We start from the raw sequence: 22,511 nt of genomic DNA, 5'->3' as shown, positions 1-22,511 counted from the left end.
CAACATTAAACATCTTAAAAATAAAATGAAAGGAATAATAACTTAAAATGGGAATGTTATAAGACTTGCAAATCTCAGCAAGATACTCAGAAAACAGCCAAAAAGACATGGCACGGATAAAATAATGATGTTTCTACCTTCTCCAGATGTTCATAACACTCTTCCAGTTTCTGACTACGGTCTTTGAGTACAGTGCTGGCATGATTGTATTCCTTCAACCATTCCTGATATTCGCCTTCTTCCAGGTCCACATACGCAAAACACAGTGTCCTCAAACCTACAGAGAAGGAAGGATGATAAATACTGTAGTTGTTTAAAAGGGAAAAAAAGCAAAAACCCTTGCTGTTATTTTTTCCTGAAGCGAAAGTAAATAATCTTGTACTTTAACATTATAAAGATAAACTGGAAATCTTAGGACAAACAAAAGAACAGCCATTGTGGATAATAAAATAAAAATAAAATAAAAGCCTTTTTCTTCTAATTTTTTTTGTTATTATTTCGTTTATTTCGGCATGTTTATATAGACACATTTCATCTCCAGAAGATTATACATTGCATACTCAGCACATGACGAAAAGGGTACGGGAGAAGCTGACGCTTATCAAAGTCCCGCCCCGTTCTATGTAAGATTCATGATCACATCAACAACAGAATTCAGTAAGATACATAGTTTACCACATAGCAATTTGTCTAATTTCACTGTTCAGTTATTTTTATGTCCAAGCCTCTTTTTGCATGCAATCCACTTTGCAATGGAGGTGCGTGTGTCAATGAGCTCAATGTCACACACACACATTTTATAGTGACTTTGTTTTGTTTCCATGTTTTGTTTCCATGCCAGGTGTTCCAGTGCTGAATTTCCCACATTGCCATTGTTTTGTACACATAGCCAGACATTGCCTTCCTGTACCTAGGTTTGATAATCCTTCAATAACAGTTTCTTTAACCCATGTTTGAAAACAGTTACATTTCTTGCTAACTTTAATTCATTGTTTAGGCTATTCCACATTTTCACACCAGCTACTGACAAACTATGGCTTCCCATCGTTGTCCTTATCTTTTTCTGTTGAAACTGCAGCAAGCTGCGCATGCTGTGAGGACCTTGACTAAGAGTGAACAATTTCTGAACATTTACTGGTAATGCCGCCTGTGTTGCTTTGTAAATTGTTTGTAGCATCTGAAAATGAAGTATCTCTCTCAGTTTTAGATATTTCGTCTTTATGAACAGTTCGTTCGTATGTGCCCTGGCTGGGACAGAATGAATGATGCGAAGCGCTTTTTTTTGCAATTTAAATATTGGTTCTGTAATGCCCTTGTAAGTGAAACCCCAATTTTCTACACAGTACCTCATATGTGGGACTATTAGTGCCGAATATATGGTCTTAAGCGAGTTTAAATTGAGAGATTTCTGCAATTTCCACAGAATAGACACACTCCTTGCCATCTTATTTTGAATTATTTTTACATGTGGTCGCCATGTCAAGAGGTCATCCACTAATATACCCAGAACCTTATGTTCCCTCACTCTTTCTATATTGTATCCATTAACTTGCAAGTTTATGCTTTTCTTTACATTATTTCTCCCAAATAACATGAATTTGGTCTTTGCCAGATTTAGTGATAATTTATTTATATTAAACCATGTATTTAGTTTTGTCATTTCTCTGTTAATCGCTTTTTCCAGTATATTCAAGTCGTTTCCTGAGCAGAAAATATTTGTATCATCAGCAAATAAAATAAGTTTTAATACATCAGATGTTTTGATTATGTCATTGATATATAGAGTAAATAGCTTAGGGCCTAAGACTGACCCCTGTGGAACCCCACAGACGACATCCAGGCATGTAGACGTATTTGTTCCCATCTGGACATATTGGACTCTACCAGATAGATAGCTTTTGATCCATCTTAAAGCTGTATCTCTGATACCGTAATCATATAATTTTTCAATCAAAATATCGTGATTTATAGTGTCAAAAGCTTTTTTGAGGTCAATAAAGATGCCTACTATATATAATTTGTGGTCAAGCGCATCTTTAATCAGTTCTAAGGACTCTGTGAGGGCAAGTGCTGTCGAATGTTGCTTTCTGAACCCGTATTGGCTATCACACAGGATGTTGTGTTCAGTCATGAACTTTTCCAATCTGCTATTATAGAGTTTTTCTAAAATCTTTGAACACTGCGGCAATAAGGAGACCGGGCGATAGTTTGTAGTCATGTTTATATCACCACTTTTATACAATGGTAATACCTTTGCTATTTTCATCTTGTCTGGAAATACACCGGTTTTGAAGGATAAGTTACATATGTGCGTGAGTGGTGTTATAATTCATTTTTGTACCGCCTTCAACAGTCTCATGTCAATTTCGTCTACATCTACTGAAGATTTAGATTTGCACTGTGTGAGGGCATTTACAACTTCTGCTTCAGTGACTGGTTCAAGTAACAGACATGAATTTTTAGTGATTGTATTCTTATCAGAGTCAAAATGGTCCCAGCGCAATGGTGATTCAGGGATGTCCTTGGCCAGCTGTGGGCCAACATTTACAAAGAATTTATTGAATTGATCCACAATCAAGTTCCCGTCAGACACCGTCTCATTATTTATAATAAGGTGGTCTGGGAGTGTGACCTTTGGTTTCCGACCTGATATTGAATTCACTATACTCCAGAGTTTCTTGTTATGATTCTTGTTATCTGATAGTAGTTTTTCATAGTAATCCTTTTTTTCATCTTACCTTCAGTAGCAAACTGTTCCAGATGAGCAATAGTTAATTCCTTATACTGAGATGCTTCATTCAAGCGTTCGAAAATAACATTATCCTGAAAAAGAAAAAAGAAAAAAAAACTGCATTAAATGAAATATGTGACAACGTTTTTTATGACACTAACAATGAGATAAACATACAGCTCCTTTGCAGTACAGCCGCAGCTTCCCACTGGACATCCTGACCACCACAGACATGCGTTTGCGGTTACTGGGGAAAAAAGAAAAGTGTAGCTTCAACACACAACTCTACATCCAGAGTTTTTAAATCAGTGTGATGGCATTTCGTATAGGATCACCTGGAAAACTCCAGCACATTGAGTAGCTCATAGCTCATCTCTTTTCCTCTCTGAAAAAAAACGCAGAAAAAAAATATTGTCAGCTTTGGCCCTAAACTCAGCAGAGAGCTGTATGGATATGGTCACACTTACAGCATCAATGATGACTGAATGGGGGGTCCTAGCAGTGAAAACAAATCCCAGTCCTTTGGCACCTTTGACAAGCGCTCCCTCATCCGGTGAGGATGCTTGGTAGACGATGTGGTTATCCTCCCTCTCTGGGACCACCGTGTGGCACACTGCCATCATGGTCAGGAACTCACAGATCTGGGGGGATGTAGGCTATACACACACACACACAAATAACTGAAACTTCTAATACACTTTGGGCAGTCAACTAACTTCAAACAAAACTTATTAAAAGTCTGGGACACCTACATGGTTCTTCTCAATGTTTTTAATGAGACTTGGGTCTTCAAACTCTGTAGAGTTATTGCTGTTGGACCGCAGACTGCTAAGAAAAATAAATAAATAAATACATACATATATACAAACACATATGAGAGAGAATTTATTTTAGCAACAGCTCTGAATAAATTGATTTTTTTATTATAAGAAACTATTTTTTAGCCATTTGATTAACACACAGAGTTTATTAATTTAGGGAATATGCAAAGCCGGAAATGAAAATAAGTATTTTAGAAAGGGAAAGACGAGTAGGTGAAGAGCAGGAGGGTCCCTCACCTGAAGTCCTCCATTGAACGATCACACTCAAGATCAGGGAAGTGGCTGCAGTCATGAATGAGGTTGATTTGTAAAAGGAATCAGATCAAAGACATGAGCTGATTAGTTCCTTTGTTAAAACATGCAACACTACCTTCAACAGAGAAACAGGTAATTCCTAATCACGTTAGTCTGAAATATGAATTAAAGACTGAAACAGCAGAGGAGGATTTAGTGGCATGGAGGCATTTAAAAGTTGGAATCTAATTTGAGTACAAGATGACCGACCCATATGTGATTCCCGCGATGGTGCACTTCTTAAAGTGCATGACGTTACAGGTCAGAGTTCCCGTCTTGTCAGAAAAGAGATATTTCACCTGGAAAAGGCAGAGACTGGTGGTAATGAAAACAAACAGTGGAATTTATTAGTCCTATATTCCTAATTGGGTATTTAAAGGCTATTATGGACACTACTATTTTACACTTTGCAGTCACTATTTATGGGAAGGGGTCAAGAACTGACCTGGCCAAGTTCTTCATTAAGATTGGATGTTCGAGCCATGGCAGGTGTGTCTGTCTCTGCATAGTACATCTCCACATCCTGAGGACAAATCAAATCCCAACCGTCATAAGGACTGCACCAATAAGATCCTATATCTGGGAATGCATTCGAAAATATAAACGTGTCGTACCCAGTTGATGAAAAGGGCCTGTGTGAACTTTACCACCTCCAGAGTAACCAGCAGGCTGATGGGGATCAGGTTGTTGTAGAGGATGATGAACGTCAGCAGGTTATATGCAAAATTGGTAGAGATGTCATCTGATTTCACAAACACACAAACAAACTCTCTCACTCACAAACCATAGGCTGTGTTACAGAATCCTAAACAGACGGAAGCAGCTGGCCAGGAAGGGCGGTGTGTGCTGTCTCACCGGCTCGGGACAGGTACCAACAGGCTTCGTCTGTGTGTTCCTTGTTCCAGATGGCTGCGCCCACAGAGCTGACCAGTGCCATGACCAGCAGGATGCAAAACAGGACCAGGATCTGCATGTTGGTCACCCGCTCCACATTAGAGCGCTTCAGCGGTGCCTTGGTGGAGTTCTAGGAAGAAGAGGAGGACAGATCGAGGAGTAGGAGGTGAAGTAGAAACACCACCTGCTTCAGTGAGGTACAATGTTGTCTATAGGGAGAGAAAAGATTGTGCAAAAGGACCATTTAAAGCTTTATTTTTTAATAAATAAAAAATGAATATGAAAAGTATGTAATTCAGTGTTTTGCAAAAGACTGTACAATTCTTTGTTATATAATTCGAGAGAAATTATCAGCAACAGTGGGACTGAAGACGTCTCAGTCTGGATGACCCCAGATGTGGCTCTGTCACAGAGCACATTTATTTAAAAGATTTAAACTGGTCTAGTAAGAGTTTAAAAAAAGATACACATTATTTAGCAACCAATACCTTTCCCTGTTACACATTGGAAACCAGGATTTTTGCCCAATTGACACAAACATTACTACATGAACTGACCTGCATTAGTTTAGAGTCATGGCCAGTGTAGACAACGATTCCCACGACCCACTGTGTGTTCCTGAGCTGAGCTCCACGAAGCAGCACCTGGTCTGGACCTAGTGGGACTGGACTGGGAGGGGAAAGAAGAGAGAGGCACAAATCTGAGTAAATAAATTTCCTTTTTTTTTTTAGCTTATTCCAAGCTTTTTGTCTTTTAACCCACTTCTTACGCTTTTTTTTTCTTTTTACCTTAAAATGTATTTCACAATGCTAAAATGTGTGTGGCTAGAATTTTATATCAAGCAGAATGTAGATGTTGGACTCTGAAAGACTGACATGTTTGAAATATGACATTTTATGTTTTGAGCTGGATTCTGGACCCATAAATCTGAAGTCAGTTCTTTTAGCTTTACTGGGCAAACATGCCATGCATGCAAAATTAATCAACATTGCTTTTGCAGTCTTCAACTAAAAGACACAAGTAAAGCAAACAAACACCCAAAGGATTATTTATTCAACCCTAAAATTAAATAAGCATGTCTCACTTTAGGTTTTCCAGCCGCAGAGTGCCAGTGAAGTCGTACAAGTGTCTGTTGGGGCCTTCACACTCTAAACGACCAGACAGAGCCATTAAATCCTCCAAGGTTTGAACTGTAGCTGTGAGGGAAAGACCCTGGAAATACAGAACCACAAAAGGGGAAGTCAATGATGGTTTACTGATGGGAAACCTTTGCTAAGCACATCATAGAAAAGAAAGCATAAACACTGCTAATGATTAGGTCTATAAATAGAAATAGTAACTCGCAGAGAGAGAAAAATGAGGGAAGATGTTCCACATCATATGTGTGTAGAGTCTAAGGACTAAATACCTGTCTGATCTTCAGGTTGGTTTCTCCATCCAAATTTGACGTCTCGGTGTAGCACATGGCTTGTGGTTCACTGTGGAGAAAATGACACCAAAACATTGAGCAGTTTAAAATGATTTGCATAAGTGACTCTTTTGAATGTAATTTAATCAACTGAGGAATTTGTTTAATTAGTCTTTTTGATATGATTTATGTTGTTAAATATTTGCTTGCTCTACAACCTATCATGCTTCTGAAGCCGAGTTTTATATTTATTCACAATCTCAAAGAGAAGCAATCTAAAAAGTTAGGTAATGTGTTTATATTCACTAAACTAAAAATATTATTTAAAGTAAACCAACATTGCAATAATCATAAAAGGAAGCTGCTAAAAGTAGTGACAGACAAATTGTTAAAATAATTAACAGGATGCAATCAGTGTATTAGTGGGCAAACACAAAATGCTCATGCATGTTCATACACAGTCACACACACACAAGACTCTGACCTGGACGACACTATAACCATGTCAGCTGGAAGGTGCTGGCCATTGGTCACCTTCACTATGTCACCTACTGCCACCTTGAGGACAGAATGCAGCAGTGCGACACCATGAGAGCGGGAAACAGGAAGGGCATCAAGGCAAGGAAAGAAAAAAAGAGGGAGGGTTAGGTGAAGGGCAGGGGAAGGGAAACAACAGACAGGTTAATCAGTGACCTGAAAGAATGCAGTGAACAGAGAAAGACCTGAGATATTATGGCAGTGAGCACAGCAGTGCAACAGAGAAAGATCAGAATAAGACTTGAGGATTACAAGTATGTAGCTATTAGTTAAGAAAAAGTGGAGAGAAGAAGAAAAGTTTCCCAAAGTTAATTACTTTATGAGGCATTTGTAGGCCGACTTAATTCAAGGACACCCAGTACATTAATACATTCAAACTAAAAAAAATACTTTACAACACTGAGGTTCTTTGTGAATTATAATCTTTAAAAAAATGGGAACAACTTTGACTTTAGGCATGAATAAAAAAAAAACAAATTAAAAAAAATTACACAAACTTTACACTAACATTTTGGAAGCAAAACAATGTTGACAGACAAAAACACAACAGCTTCATCAACGCTGATCAAAGCTACGACACAAGCTTCAGCCTGTTAACTTTGAAGCACCAGCAAGACATTTTTATCCTATGAAGCAGGGGGTACATATCATCCAGTCCCAAAGACAGTTATCCACACCATCATAGACACACTGCTTTCTTGTAAGACTTTCCTTAAGGCCGACTGGCTTTCAGGCAAAACACTTCACTACTGATCCTTCACAGTGCAATAAATATTCACATACAAAGCATAAATTAAGACTTTTTGAGTCTTACATAATTGAAAATGGCCTTTCACACCAATTCACATAAAATGGATGCAAGTAAACTATGCATCGTGATACTCCAGAAAAACAGACAGTAATGAGATCAAACAGCAGCAGGAGCATATTCCCTCATCTACTGTGACAATTAGCAACAATGCAGACTAATTCCTGCTAAACACGCTTGTCATCCACATAACGGGGACTGAAATTTGATTTGATTCAACCTAATGGAGCAAGGCCATACACAGCTGGGCTCAGCTAATGAGCACATTCAACAAGAAACCCAAATCTGAAGAAAGTGACACACTGCACCGCACTCAGACAACCTCTGATTCATTTGGCTCAGGTAACTTAAGAACAGATGATCCTAAGTTACTGAAATGCATTGTTAAATAATCCAATACTCCTCATTTTATTACCGTTATTACTGTTCTTGATGCTCTGATTTCATTCAGTTTCAATTGCATAGCTACCAACTCTTCAAGGGAATGAACCATCTATACACTACAGTTCCTCTCAAATTATTTCATGTCAATTATGCCGATAAGATATGATGAAATGAGCTATTACACTGAAAAAGAAAGAACAGAGGTGACACATGAGAGGGCAGCCAGGATGAAGTATGTAGTGATAACAGTGATACCTGTTTCCAGATGATCGTCTGCCAAGCTCCGTTCCGCAGCACTAAGAGGCAAGGACAACACAGCCATCAGTCAGCCTATAGAGCAGGTCTCATACAGTATTCATGGCCACTAAACTTTTGTCTGGAGCTGAGTGGAACACACGATAATGACTGACAGACAAGAGCTATTCACCCAGCCATGAAAGGAAAACAAAACCCAAGCAAATAGACGCGAGCACACTCAGGGAAAACCGAACGGTTTGCAGGCGCTCGTTATACCTGTTGTCTTCTTCTTGTTTACTGTGTTGTCTGCTTTGTGCCGTTTCTGTAATGAGACAGAGGGACATCCATCAGCTTTTAAGATAACCATATGTTGAGACCCGACTTTAAAAAGATTCCAAAAATCATTTAAGGGCTGAGCCCAATTTATGCCGTTATACTCACGTAGTCCTCTATGATCTCTTTAATCCCAGCCACAGTAAGGATAAATATGAGTGGAACCAGTGTGGTGTAACGACCGGTCGGTGATACATCAGGGATTTGCTGATGAGAAACCACAGTCAATATTGAAAAAATATTAAAAAATCTCTGCTGCTCTGGGAGAATTAAGTGATTTACACTACAGCATCTATAATGAACCATACCAGTCATAGCTATGATGGAGCAGGTTTTTAGCTATTCAAAAGTCAGTTTGCTTACACACTGATTTCATATCTTTCAAATCGAGCAGAGAAGTAGGTAATAATGAGTCTGTAATCAATTACCTCACCATCGTTTTATGGAAAAGACATGGGAACAATTTATCAGCCAGTCAACAGGTAAATAAAAAAGGGAGAATGTATTTGTTATTCATGTTGATGTTTTTTCACTAGTCTACATTTCTCTTAGTTAGGAAAGTCTAAACAGAGTTCTTGAGCTATAGAATGTTAAGGAAAGAAACTGTTATAATTCTGTAACTGATTATTACCTAACCCTCATTATTACATACTCATTCAACATTTATATGTCAATCAATTTTCAACTATTTATCCTATACTGAGGGAAAAATATCTGTCAAGCCCGAGCAAGATTTCAAGCTTGAGCTGATTTTCAGGCAACCTGGGGAAGAGTAGAAGTTTTATAATAAGAGGGAAAACTTTGATTATTTTGAGTGTTGGAGGAACTAAATCGACTAAATCTAAAACATAGGTCTTTGAAAGTAGAACTCTTAAAAATCCATAACGTTGCATTTTGGGAATAGCTGGGCCTGAATGCTTCAAAATAAACTTTGCAGGATGTACCAGAAATAACTTAAACCAGAGATACAGCTCACTGTGCCAACATCGTTGACTGGAGTTTACCTGCATGAGTGCGATGAACAGGAAGAACGCATTAGCTGCCCGTCTGATCTGCTCGTACAGGAACCGGGGCAGAAAGGTGAGAATCCCATACTTGGTGGTACTGCAGGAGGAATCCAAAACAAAAAGGAGTTTCAACTTTGTTGTTGTTCAGACAGGTGGATGAGAAAGCCAATAATGCATTAGCGTTTCGAGGAATTGGTGGATAGATTGTGTGGTAAGGTTGTTTTTTTTTAACTTAACACACTAATGCAGCATTACATTAAAGGCTGCATAAAAAGGCACCCCATTTAGTTTTTTACAACACAGCGCTCGAAAAAATCTATAAGGCACACTCAAATGTGCTCAGAGAGGGTAAACAGAGCCATTATCAGATGCACGCACATCACACCTAGAAGTAAATCCAGACGTTTGATCCAGTGCATTAAATTTAGATCAAGAACCCTTGAAAATAAGTGTAAAAAAGCCTTGGCAACCCCAACCTTACTGTCAGTCAACTGTATATAGACGAGACACCTGTATTGATTATTCTCAATATAGCCAGAAGCCACAGTGAGAGCTCTTAGGGAAGCTAAAAATAAAGTCAACCTTCAAGTCAACACTGCTTTGTTTTATGTTTTATTTTTCTTGCGTGACCTCGGTAAAGGCTTCTGCAATACCTCTCCTTTAATGGACAGTGTGTGCGAGTGCATAGAGTGCATGCAACACTCCCCCCAAGGCGGGCTAAGGATCCTCAAGGAGATGAACTCATATCTGCTTATTCCCCCGCCAGGAGCCTTAGTCACAGAGACACAAAATACTAAGAGCAGACATGAAAAACCAGGAGCAACAGCTGTTAGTGTGACACCGAGACACGTGGTATCCTGACCCCGATGCTACGGATACTTCAGAGCTAGTGACACTATACCTACGATCCAGTAGATAAAGTTGCCTTAATCTAATCAAAGACAAATGATACTAGACTCCACGAAAAGCAACATGCATGTTTCCACCGCTTTAAGAGAAAAAAGTGCAAAACATCTGGTTGTTATTTTTCACAGTATAGATGTCCAACTGACTGGTGGTGTTAACAGCTGTAAACCGTAGGGGTGATGCTCTCCTGCAGCTGTGTGGCCTTGCTGTGTTTTTATACAAAACAATGTTTCTCATGCTGTACATTACAGGCCAGAAAAAAAATGGACTGAGGATCGTGTGATGTATAAAAAAAAAAGAAAAAAGAACACTAAAAGTCATATAAATGGAAAATCAAAGAAATTGAGAAGTTTAGACGAGTGTCCATATAGAAGCTAAAAACACTTTCATCTCAGAAAAATCAATAGAGGTATTGAACCTTTAAAAACACACACTAAAAGTTACAGGGACATCAAAGGCCGTCCCTTTGGAGCAAGAGTGCTCCTGCCTCTCCAATCAATCAGACTGTAGAGGAGCCGCAACTCCATACGTGATCTAATCAGATGAGCCAGGAGATGCCCACTTTAATCTCTTTTAAATGTGGAATTGATTCTTGCAACAACAACCGATGACAATGTTTCCAGTTACAGAACATGTAGACAGTTGCAGTCCATCTCAAACAAACTCATGCAGCATTAGACTGACTTGGTATTTATTACAACAGTTGAGCCCATGCCGATGACAGCTGGGGTGATGTTGATAAAAAAAAGACTATTCACAACAGTACACGCTGTATAAGACAAACTGTATAACTGCATACCATCTAGACAGTAATATACTGAAAGTTCAAATGAAAGGGGTCACCTAGGTACATTAGGACAGTATACCGGAGAAAAGGGTGCAGAGATTTGCATTTGAGTGAACTTTATCTGTCCAAAGCTGTGCAGATCACAGAGGTCACACTTTCAGTCGTTGACTGAGCGCTGAAGAATCTGAGTCAACAGCTTTTATCCTCAGTGAAACTGAGGCACAGTCACGACATAAAATTTCCTCACAATTTCTATAAAACAAAACACACCTTTAATACTAAAATCAGTATGGCTAGACTGCTTTCTGCAATTTATCAAAACACGTGATGTTCCTTTAATTTCACTGGCACATTTAAATATTTATGAAGACGCATTGATTAAGCAACTGCAGTCATGTTACATTGTTAAGCCCAGCACTTTCCTGAGGGAGTGACATGTGTTATTCACAGCTCCTGGGGCAGCTGGAGAGGTAAAAATAATCACTGAATAGGACAGTCATTACAGGATCTTATCAATAGTATTACCTATGAAGCTTTGGAAACTTCACTAAGAAAAAAATGCCCTATTGTGTGATTGAGACGGAAATGAAAGAAGAGGAAAACGTTTAAAGCAAAACTATATATCAACAGTCCAAAGTCTGCTTGACACATGCAAACAGGCGGCCAGAGACCGTCCTTCAACCCTGCAGTGATCCAAACTTCAATGTGCAAACATCTACAACTGCTGGATAATCCTTAAATAGGGCACAGGGTAGCTATAACTCACCATGCTCTATGAATTTTAAAAAAAGGAGCATATATTTTTTTAAGAAAAAAAGAAAAGTAGAATCAAAACAGAGATCTTTCTTCTGCACAAAATATGCAAAAATGAATTAACTTTTAGGAAAATTATGCTATTATACGTTTATTTTGAATGACTTATCTTCTAAACCACGAAAATGTACGGAAGCATATTGCATTCACTTGAAAAAAATCTGCTCTGTTTTTCTGAATTAACAAGGTGATTATCTCAGAATTCTGAGAAAGGTTTTAATGAAAAAAAAAAAAAATCTGCTCTGTTTGAATTAACCAGATACCTCACAACTTGCAAGAAGCTGTCATTCACTTGAGAGCTCGATTTCATGGCAAACATGTTCCGCCTGTCCAGTTTAATCCAGTTTTATTTTGCTTTTGGTTTGAAACATTGGGAGATACTCTTGTCTTTATAGATGGTATTGTTATTAGTTTGTCGAATTTTGCGCAGGCACCTCGAGACTAGCAGGTTGTAAACAGAGCAGATTAATTTTTTTTCATTAAAACTTTTCTCGGAATTCTGAGATATATAACTCGTTAATTCAGAAAACCAGAGCAGATTTTTTTTTTATTAAAATTTTATCTCGTTAATTCAGAAAAACAGAGCAGATTTTTTTTAATTAAAATGTTATCTCGTTAATTCAGAAAAACAGAGCAGATTTATTTTTAATTAAAATTTCATCTCGTTAATTCAGAAAAACAGAGCAGATTTTTTTAAATTAAAATTTAATCTCGTTAATTCAGAAAAACAGAGCAGATTTTTTTTTTAATTAAAATTGTATCTGTTAATTCAGAAAAACAGAGCAGTTTTTTTTTCTCAAGTGTATAATACGCTTCCGTAAAAATGTGCTGTTTTTTATTTTGATCAGCATGTGCCTCTCTGCTGCCAGGATGGTTCAATGAATATAATAAGGGCAAAGCCCCAAAGCTCAAGGAGAAGGAGGGAAAAGTATCAAGAAGAGTCAACTGCAGGCATGAAAAATAAAACTAAAAAATCCCAGGAACCGTGGCATGTATTCACCTGACATGGTTGTCGCAGAACTTGGTGTTCTGGGGCCGGTTGAGCAGCACCGTCCGGGCCGTGGCGTCTACGGGCTCCGCCTGGGACGTGGTGCCGGACATCTCATCGTCTGCCTTGCGGTAGCCGGCGGACGAGCAGGAGGGTCCTGCACCGTTGGAGGGACGGGAGAGAGGCGAGGCTGAGGTGAGTGCGAGCGGGAGACACGGACAGGGACGGACACAGACAGACAGGGAGGAGGGTGGGAGAGACACATAGATGGAAGACGTGGTTTACAGTTCAAGAGCGCACTCTGATCCATATAAACACCGCCCTCCCTCTTGTACTGCTGCGCACTGACGCGCTGCGCGACGCCCACGGGACCCCCCGCGTATAATGGATGTGCTGAGGGATGCACAAAGGCGAACAAACACACCGGGTTAGTGCGTTTTTTTTTTGTTTTTTTTTTTAATCAACCACTCAACTTGCTCCTATGGTCGTCTTTAGACGGAGAAAGTCCGTGCAGCCAGGCTGAGAGGAGAGGATGCAACAGCCGCGTCCTCTGCTGCAGACTCCCCGCCTCCCTGCATGCGCGCCTGTCTTTGTCAACTCCGAGCGTCGTGATCTGCGCTCATTCACCCCCGTGCCGTGTCGCTTTCCCATGAAGTAAAAGTGCCTTTATGCGGGTGAATTGACGGGAGGGGGAGAGAAATGCAAACAGGTCCGACTGCTTGAGTTTGCTCAGCTGGTGTAAAGGACGGAGGAGCTGGGCGAGGACAGATGCAGCAGCCCTGCGCCTTCTCCGGCTGGGCTCAATAGAAAGATACCCAGTCCCGGCCGGGGAAATAAAAGTGTCCCGTGGAGCTGTGGGGAGCCTTTTTCCCGGCGATCTCCTTTCCTCGTCGGTATAAGAGCGAGGACGGCGAGGGGAACCACACGGAACTCCTTCGGCGCTGCGGAGGAGCGACGCCGGGGATCAGCTTTTAATGCCTGAATTATGGTCCCGCGTTAAATCGACGCCATAGGGTACGGCGTAGTGGGTAGCGTACCTACGCCGTAGGCGCTGCGTTGGTGTAACGCGGAACCATAAATCCGCCTTAAAGGGCCAGCAGCCCCAAACACCGCCTGAGGTCCTGTGGTCAGGCACAGATGGATCAAATGACATCCGTAAGTCAAGAGTCATCCATCAGGAGACCACTTCATGTTCTCTCTATACTGTGATGCCCTGCGACATCAGCTGTCACTTCCAGCATGTTTCTGCCATTCACACCTTTGTCATTATCTTGCACATGTGATGCACGTACTTCTGCAGAAGTACGTGCATCACACTGCATCTATTGCAAAACATAATATCATCTTGCATGTACAGTATTTGTTAACCCATATCCTTAGAAAGAAGTCTTTAAAGTATTCATGACGGCTCGATTGTAAACATACAATGAGATCGGTGACGTTATAAAGCACCCATCTAGAGTTATTCTAAGGCACAATGTTTGGAATAATGATATTAACTGGATCAATGCATTGTGTATCCATCTATGGGGTGGTCCTGTGAGTGAAAACAACAGACTGATTGCATGAATAATTGAAAAAAGAATAAGCACCGGCAGGGTTTCGCATATTGAATTTCCACAGTCTCAAAACCCCATTTCTGCAGCACTACAATGCTAAAATAGACGGATTATTTTCCACCCTTGTCAATAACCCAAATTGGTTTAACATCATTAGATGCCACTCACGCTGGAGACTCTAAGTGAACGAGAAATTGCAAAATCCCACAGAAGTAAGTCGGCTAGACTAATTTACAGGTTGTGCCATCCTGACCTGGAAAGAAAGAGCTTTTGTGTCATGAGTGATGTATGCTTGCACTTAACAGCATGACAGCAGTTGTTGATCTGCAGACAGAAGTGCTATCCACTTTCTAAGAAGAAAAAGAAACTAACGTGCATGTACAATGCACAGAGCAAGGGTTAAAGTCTATCCAAGCAATCTGATAAACAGCCAATCTCCCTTCTCTATATCTATGACCAGGCCATTAACTGTGGACAAAAATGAGCTGTAAGTCACTATCACAGCTGAGCATGCTACACTGCAAATGTTCCTTGGTTCACCCAAGATAGCAAATGATTGTCAGGAAATGATTAAAGAAGGTTTAACACAAGAAAGGAGAATGGACATCAACTATAATGTCATCAAGCTACTGTTTTCTTTGAGAGATATTGGTTTCTGTGTTAAGTTTTCTCTAGTTTACTGTTCATCTCGAAGCTTATGGAACAATTTCACACAATACTCTATCCAGCCATACTGCCACTTTCTAACCCCAGCAGGCTCCACCTTAATAAAAGAATCAATACAATGACTTTCTCAGCACCAGACTTCAGGTATAATTCATTTTTGAAGAGATCAATCCCTCTGTTACTCATCTCTGATGGAGTAGAGGCGTAGTTGCCTCCTAACTTATTACCTATGGTTCAATGATGAGTCAGCAGCAAACCCCAGCAATGCTTAGTCGGGTCAATTACAAATGAAACACCTAAGACAGACAGATAGACAGGCACAGAAGGTCTGATAACCTGCAGCCAGAACAGGTAAGACTAGACTGAACCGCACTCAACACTCTGATCTCATACCCTGCAAGCTAGATTCCACCAACTACTCATTCAGTTGCTGAGTATTAAACAAACCATGTCTCATTTCCTAAAAACAATCAACTTCAATGGTAAAATTTCAGCCAGACTGAGGGGATGCTTTTCACTAACGTACCTGAATGTCTTCCGATGTCATTACAAGTCTATTAGATCAAACATACATAACCTGATAGAATCATCTGTTTCAGAGGTATTTAAAAAAAAAAAAAAAAAAAAAAGGAAATCCAGTCTGAAACTTCAGACAGTTAAATTCAACATATATGTGATGTGAATGACATACCAGTAACCGCATGCTTTAATTTTTAATATGAGTGTTAACTTTTGTATTTTGGGCTGGGATGCCCTCATGCCAAACTTTCACTGTTAAAAAGAAGCCAGGGCTACTGAATAATAGATACTCACAAGCTGCATAATTCAACAACATTTTCCAGCATGGCAGAACATATTTCACCAGGCACTCTGCCTTGGTACTGAGCCCGAACTTTCACTCGAGACAGCTACTACCCAAGAGTCCTTCTCAGTAACGGCTTTAGCGGCTGCCAGAACTGTATATTTATAAGGGAAAAGTGTAGCTTCAGCGATACTTACTTGCTCAATCCAATGTGCACAGAGATTAAATGCAATGGCTATTTATTATAATGACGGCTATAGTGGGATTGCTACAATTACCCCCAGATGTTTAAGTACTCCCACTTCCCAAAACCAGTCTGGGGACACTGGGGGTTCCACATTTTTATTACCTGAAAAATGATGATCAGTAATTCATTCGTAGTTCTTGCAAATCTAAGTATGGATCGTAATCCCAGCATGCTTGCCTTCACTGTTTTAGCAAACAGAATAACAACATGCATAATCATTGTTGATAGAAAAGTCTCAGGTTTAAATCGCCTGTCATCCACACATCCTACTAATGTGCTCTCGAGCTAAACACTAAAACACAACCACCCACGAGTCCTGTCATAATCATTACATAATCAACCGAGCACAGTTATTTCAGCTGCACGATCAAGTTGAATGAAAAACTTTTTCATTTTTCACCATATGCATCATACTTCTAATGTCATTCATCTTATGTTTAAAGACAAATAAAGGAAAGCCTGATAACTTTCAGGAGTTTGTTGAATTGTTTAATCGCATAGATAGCAATAGTCGGTACAAATATCACTAATTTAAAAGTATAACTTAATTTTTTTTTAAAGTCAACCACGTATATAGTGTGACAATATATTGTCAGGTGAAACTGAATTATCTTGAAAGCCCCCTCACGCAGCGGCAACATTCACTTTAAAACATTTTAAAACCTCCTCCCATATATGCCTCTGTCCATCCCACAATTATGCTCTGAAGTCGTGAACACATTACCAACAGAACGCCGTCTGCCTCGGCAACCATTATGTCCCATCGCTGGTCTCCTAGGTGACCAGCAGGCCCTATTTCAAGGTCCAGGCCAACCTGGTTGCTATCAATGCCTCGGCGTCCATTTGCCACCTTACCAGAGTAGGAAGTAAGGAAAGAAAGCCTCTTAAAGGCAGAGGGAGCAGTGAACGAACATGATAATCCTCTCTGTGTCTGCTCTGCAACTTCACCTGCTGCTAATCCATAACCTGTTAATCCAACAGGTTGCAACGTGCACCAACATAAATTATACTAACGTAACCGAACACACACGTGAGTACACTGCTCCACGCTTTCTCCAAACATATGCACACACAGTTGAGTACACATTTTTTAATGCCAGAATACATAGAAGAGCTCAACATGCAGCTTCTCATCTGTGCTTATCTAAACCCACAGCCATACATGCATCCAGCAGTGTTCAGGTACATACTCTAATCAAGCATGCCATGTCCATACATGCATGTAATCTGTTCTGCAGCATGCTTGTGTGCAAATTGAAGTTTTACATATATTTGTCTTACCTCACCAGCAGGGTCTGGTGCAGGTGGTCACTACTATCGATGAGCCCATGCAGTGAGAGGGTGATACAGCATTCATCACTCCAGGCCCCAAGGAGCTACATATTATACGGGGTCCACATTGTGTCTTAACCTTTTCAGCCGAAAACTGTTAACACAAACTAACTCCACAATGTAGCTCTCGAGGGCTGGGAGCCGGGAGAAACCTTCTCCTAGCCAATGCGCATTACAGCTGTTGGCACATGCACCTTGGGACTCCGGACACAAATGGGGCATCATCCAGTCTGAATTGAGCAAACTCACTTTTGTCAAACCTGTCTGCGAGGCGGGAACGCATGGTAGCACTGGTACCCCGGCTTGGGTCCTGCAGTTCAGAAGCCTCCTGTCTAAGCGTGGTCAACACTAACTGCTCTGTGGGTGCAAAGACAGGCCGCGGCAGGAGAAAACAACACATAAGACAAGAAGTCAGTAAACAAACACTAGACAACACTGCGCTACTAGAGGATATTAACTGCTCTTCAATGTGCCTGTGTTTGCCTTTACTTGAAAGCATTCATAGCGACATGAGGTACATGCCTGCATATGAAAGATGTATGCCCACAGAATGAAAAAAAACCTTGAAGCTTGTCTATGAGCGCCCCCTCGTGGCCAGCTCGTGTACATACACTGTTTGAGAACTTGACTGTCCTCTCCATATCTTCCAAACTGCATCTTCAGTAGCTTGGCAACCATTAGGACCAGTCATTATCTTCTCAAAACAGATGTCCTGGTAACAGTTGGCCAGCTTACATAAACAAGACAAAACAACAGTGGTACAGAATATGGCCTTCTCTCTGAAGACAAATCCTGAAGACTGTCCAAGATGATTTGTAAAAATTGAAGGACATACAATATTAAAATCCGTTTTATCATCTTTATCATCTACAAATTCATAAAATAATAGAATCAAACGTGGTACAATACATCCTCTGAACCAATGTTGCTTCATGGAATTTCAATGTATCACACAAAGAGTAGTTTTAAATAGTTTCTATCATGAAATATTTATATTATTCTTAAATCTAGAAATCTGTGGGGTTTTTTTATTTTTGTGCATATAACAGATTGGGAGCTGTAGACGTCATCCCCTGAGAAGACGCAGTTCGTTAACTGGAGCAAAGAATCAAGAGGTGAGGCTCCAAGAGATTACAGTACAGGGAACATGAAGAACCCAGGAGGGAACACTACAGTATACAAATACTGGAATAACATTCCTCAGCCGTACACGTTTTCCTTGTGAACAGAAATCCGTCTCTTAAAGTCAATAAAACCAATAAATAAATTGAGTAACAGAAAGTCATTAACAGGTCTAATGTAAATGAGAAGCGAAACCCAGCAAAGTATTTACTGAGAGGCAATCTGACATTATAATTTAAAGATAAGTACACAAATAAAGTTATTAAATTAAAGCTGGAGTCCTTATGGTCAAAATGGTATGGTGGCAATTTGATATCTTTCTTGTAATCATCATTACTAATTTCAAAATGTATATATCTGGGAAGCTCCAACCTGAACGCTCCATGACCTAGTTGGTGCTCATCTTTCCTCACAATTTACACTTCTTTCTATTTCTGGAAACTGAAAGAGACATGCAGTGACACGAACATCCACACATACAAAACAGCAACAACAAAAACTAAGCAGCCTGACAATATGTGCCAGCCACAATTAGAAGCCACTGGATGAGACAAACACATGCGCCTCTCTTCCAGATCAATCAAATTAAATGTGTTTCCCACATCTGAAACAAGCTATTGTAGCCTCAATTTACCTCATTTAAATAGTAGTTTAACCTTGTTAGATGGGATTAACCATCAAATAAATTACGCACTGTTTTGTATAGTATTCACCTGGATGGATAAGCTTTCTGGTGGAGTCAACTGATCCGCTTTTTCAACATAAGCTGCCAAAAATGATGTGATGCGTGGGTTTGCTGCAACTGAGGTAAGAGTCATTTCCGGACGCCCCAGAAGGTGCGCTCCTTGGACGGTCACGTGGTGCATAAATCCGGGAGGTAATAGGCTGTTATAGGATTGATTCTGCACGCGCTGGTCTCGGACGTCTGTGTGTGAAACTGCTCAGCCACTTATTACTATTTTGTCATGAGCATCAGTGTAAAAAAAAGAAAAGAAAAGAAAACCCAACTACACACGAGTGGAAAAGAGGTCAGTAAAATGCAATCCAGAGGGGGTCAAAACAATATAAGATGATGCAACACAATTATATAATACTGAATACCACCATAAAAAAGTGTTGAGATTAGGCATGACATATTCAAGCCATCAAGAGTAATGTACATGGTCATCTCTTAGTGTTTTCATGGCATCTCTTCTCTTAGGATCATAATTTGTGAACATTTTAGGTTGTTTTTTTTTAGTGTGTATCTGCAGCCTCCTTGCCCTTGCATCCCTTATTATGAGTAAATACCGGCACAGCAAGTCACTCCATATGCATGCCGCAGTCCCCGACAATATGGTTGCCAGTTATTATGCCAAGCACATACCAAACACGCATTATTGCACACAGGCCTCTATATATATCCCAAGATAACAGGCCCGTCAACGAGATAAACACTTTGCAATATGGCAGGTCACATTTTTAAACCACGATTGAGATGAAATGAAAAAAAAAACAAACGCTTAATAAATATGAGGCGGAGGTTTTATCTTACCTCCCTCGCTGTGTATCTTCTTGCCTCTCCGGTTGAAGTACATGTTGGTGGTGGACAGTGATCAGTGTTGCGGGGACCAGGGAGCCAGAGCGGGGACATGCTCACGGCTCACAGCGGGGCAGAGCTGCTGCGGGCCCGGGCAGCGGGCCTCCTACCTGCCGCTGCGCGCTGATCATCATTTCTCGCTGGGAAAGCAGAGGGATCGTCGCACTTAGGCTCAACAAGCGTAAAAATTAATCGAAATTAAAAAATGCATTACTTCCGGTAGTTTTCAAAATAAAGTACACATTTTTTTTCCCCTTTCCTTGTTGGTAGTAGTAGAATTCAATTGTTTAAAATGACAAAACTGTAGGAGTTTGGGAATAAAAGAGCTGAAGAACGCTTTAAGGGATTCTGTCTAAACAAGACATGGAAAAACGTATTCATGCATTCATTTTCAGTAGGTTGGATTATTGCAATGACATCTAAGAAATCTATCAGGCAGCTGCAGCTGATCCAGAACGCTGCCAGAGTCCTTACAAACACCAGGAAACTGGACCACATTACACCGGTCATGAAATCACTACACTGGCATCCAGTGAGTCAAAGGATAGAGTTTAAAACCTTACTGCTGGTCTACAAAGACCTGAATGGTCTTGGACCAAAATACATGCTTGATCTGTTAGTTCCTATGAAGCTCCCAGACCCCTGAGGTTCATCTGGATCTGGTTTGTTGTGGTTCCAGAACAAGAACCAAGCAAGGTGAGGCAGCGTTCAGTTATTCTGCTCCTCACCGGTGGAACAAACTTCCTGTAGACCTGAGGTCTGCTCCAACTGTCAGCTCCTTTAAATCAGGCCTAAAAACATTACCGTTTACTGAAGCGTACTCTTAAATTAAATACTTACCTGCTGTACTCTACTGCCCTTATTTTTAACAACTTGTGCTTTTTATTATTTTACCTCTTTTCTTATCATTTTATTTCATTTATTTGTTATTTAAGCATACTCTTAAATTAAATACTTTCTGAAAACCGCGAATGAGATGTGTACCTGCTGTACTCTACTGTCCTTAAATTTCAGCAACTTGTGCTTTTTATTATTTTACCTTCTTTTCTCATAATTTTATTTCATTTTATTTGTTATTTACTGTCTAATTATGTCTTGCAAGCTTTTAATGCCGATGTAAAGCACTTTGAATTACCTTGTTGAATTGTGCTATATAAATAAACTTGCCTTGCCTTGCCTTTTTGTGGACGAAGGAAAAACTTGTTTATTTCCGTCTCTCCTTTCAACTGCCAGTCACCAACAGTAACAGAACACTAACTGAAAAGTCATCATCATCATTAATAACGGCTAGATCCTTGTGAATTCTAACCCACTGAAACTACAGTGTTCTGCTAGTGAGTGGCCACTACAAAACCTCAGTATCTTATTGTGTAACATTTGGCCCAGTCTCTGTGCTGTACGTGCATGTATTGAATAGTTTTAAATGTATCTGTAGAGAGCATATAAAGACAATACTTACTATGGTATTGTAATAATGATACAAAATAACAGAATTCCAACCGTTTTAATGGTTTAAGATTTTTTCATATTGTTACTGTTAAGAGTAACTTATTTACCTTAGTATCTAAGGTAAATAAGTTACTCTTAACAGTAGCAATAAGGACAAGTTAAGTGGGTTTAATGTCCATTTATTCATTTTGTGTTATTTGTAATTGGTTATGTGTGCCAAATTGAAGGTAATTACATACAGAAATTACAGATAACGTGTATACATAATTTGTTATTGAGAAAAGGAAATACAGTCAGTGAGGTGTTATTGTGATTTAATGCTGACATTTAAATGATTATTGATTAAGGTGAATTATTTGAAGAGCCAAAAGCTGTCTTATTATTTGTATTGATAACTGTTTGCTTACTATAGACAATGTGAAATGTGTATTAATGTAACAGGGGTCAGATGCTTATAATAAGATTAAGATATGAGTCCAGTCGTTACTGGTCATTTTTCTGGTAGTAAGGAAGTCAGAGGTCAGATACTACAGTACCGCGAAAGTGCATCATTGTGTGGCACTGAAACACTGTTCTTTCATATTTTCTGCAGAGAAAAGTGATGAGAAGACCTGCAAATAATAATAAAATGTAACGTTCACCTGGAAAAAAAGCATTCTTTTATTAAATATAACGTATATGGAGATTTCGGAATAATGACTACGGAAATTTAAAAGAAACTCAAGGGGTTGTTGTTACAATGCTATACTAAACAAACCACTAAAGTGTAATTACTATCATTTAAGCTGTTGTTTACAACTCTTAATT

General features: G+C 39.7%; 1 protein-coding gene across 10 annotated transcripts in view; it reads right to left on the bottom strand.

Moving 5' to 3' along the window:
• atp8a2 (ATPase phospholipid transporting 8A2) overlaps positions 1–20,417 on the bottom strand; it is a 49,485-nt gene extending 29,068 nt beyond the window's left edge. Inside the window, exons 1-22 of one of the 10 annotated variants that reach the window (XR_009770829.1) lie at positions 20,211–20,417; positions 17,804–17,911; positions 12,961–13,105; positions 9,452–9,551; positions 8,556–8,654; positions 8,391–8,436; positions 8,133–8,173; positions 6,633–6,706; positions 6,149–6,218; positions 5,825–5,952; positions 5,298–5,409; positions 4,702–4,870; positions 4,461–4,588; positions 4,292–4,369; positions 4,057–4,145; positions 3,790–3,834; positions 3,484–3,559; positions 3,199–3,387; positions 3,067–3,116; positions 2,909–2,978; positions 2,739–2,823; positions 138–277 (exon numbers count right to left, since the gene is read on the bottom strand). Coding sequence is in view for 9 of the 10 variants with exons in the window: in XM_061714011.1 (XP_061569995.1) it covers positions 138–277; positions 2,739–2,823; positions 2,909–2,978; positions 3,067–3,116; positions 3,199–3,387; positions 3,484–3,559; positions 3,790–3,834; positions 4,057–4,145; positions 4,292–4,369; positions 4,461–4,588; positions 4,702–4,870; positions 5,298–5,409; positions 5,825–5,952; positions 6,149–6,218; positions 6,633–6,706; positions 8,133–8,173; positions 8,391–8,436; positions 8,556–8,654; positions 9,452–9,551; positions 12,961–13,105; positions 17,804–17,911; positions 20,211–20,253 (2,085 nt within the window). In the remaining variant the exon portion in view is untranslated. Of the gene's footprint in view, positions 1–137; positions 278–2,738; positions 2,824–2,908; positions 2,979–3,066; positions 3,117–3,198; positions 3,388–3,483; positions 3,560–3,789; positions 3,835–4,056; positions 4,146–4,291; positions 4,370–4,460; positions 4,589–4,701; positions 4,871–5,297; positions 5,410–5,824; positions 5,953–6,148; positions 6,219–6,632; positions 6,707–8,132; positions 8,174–8,390; positions 8,437–8,555; positions 8,655–9,451; positions 9,552–12,960; positions 13,139–16,946; positions 17,082–17,803; positions 17,912–20,210 lie in introns of those variants that run through there. The other 9 variants (XM_061714011.1, XM_061714012.1, XM_061714013.1 and 6 more) reach the window with 9 other exon arrangements.
• Positions 20,418–22,511: the final 2,094 nt, after the last annotated feature.

The sequence above is a fragment of the Cololabis saira genome, chromosome 22, assembly GCF_033807715.1.
Source record: "Cololabis saira isolate AMF1-May2022 chromosome 22, fColSai1.1, whole genome shotgun sequence".
In the NCBI taxonomy this organism is placed as follows: Eukaryota; Metazoa; Chordata; class Actinopteri; order Beloniformes; family Belonidae; genus Cololabis; species Cololabis saira.
The sequence above is the reverse complement of the archived record's forward strand: the minus strand, read 5'-3'. Positions and strand labels throughout refer to the sequence as shown.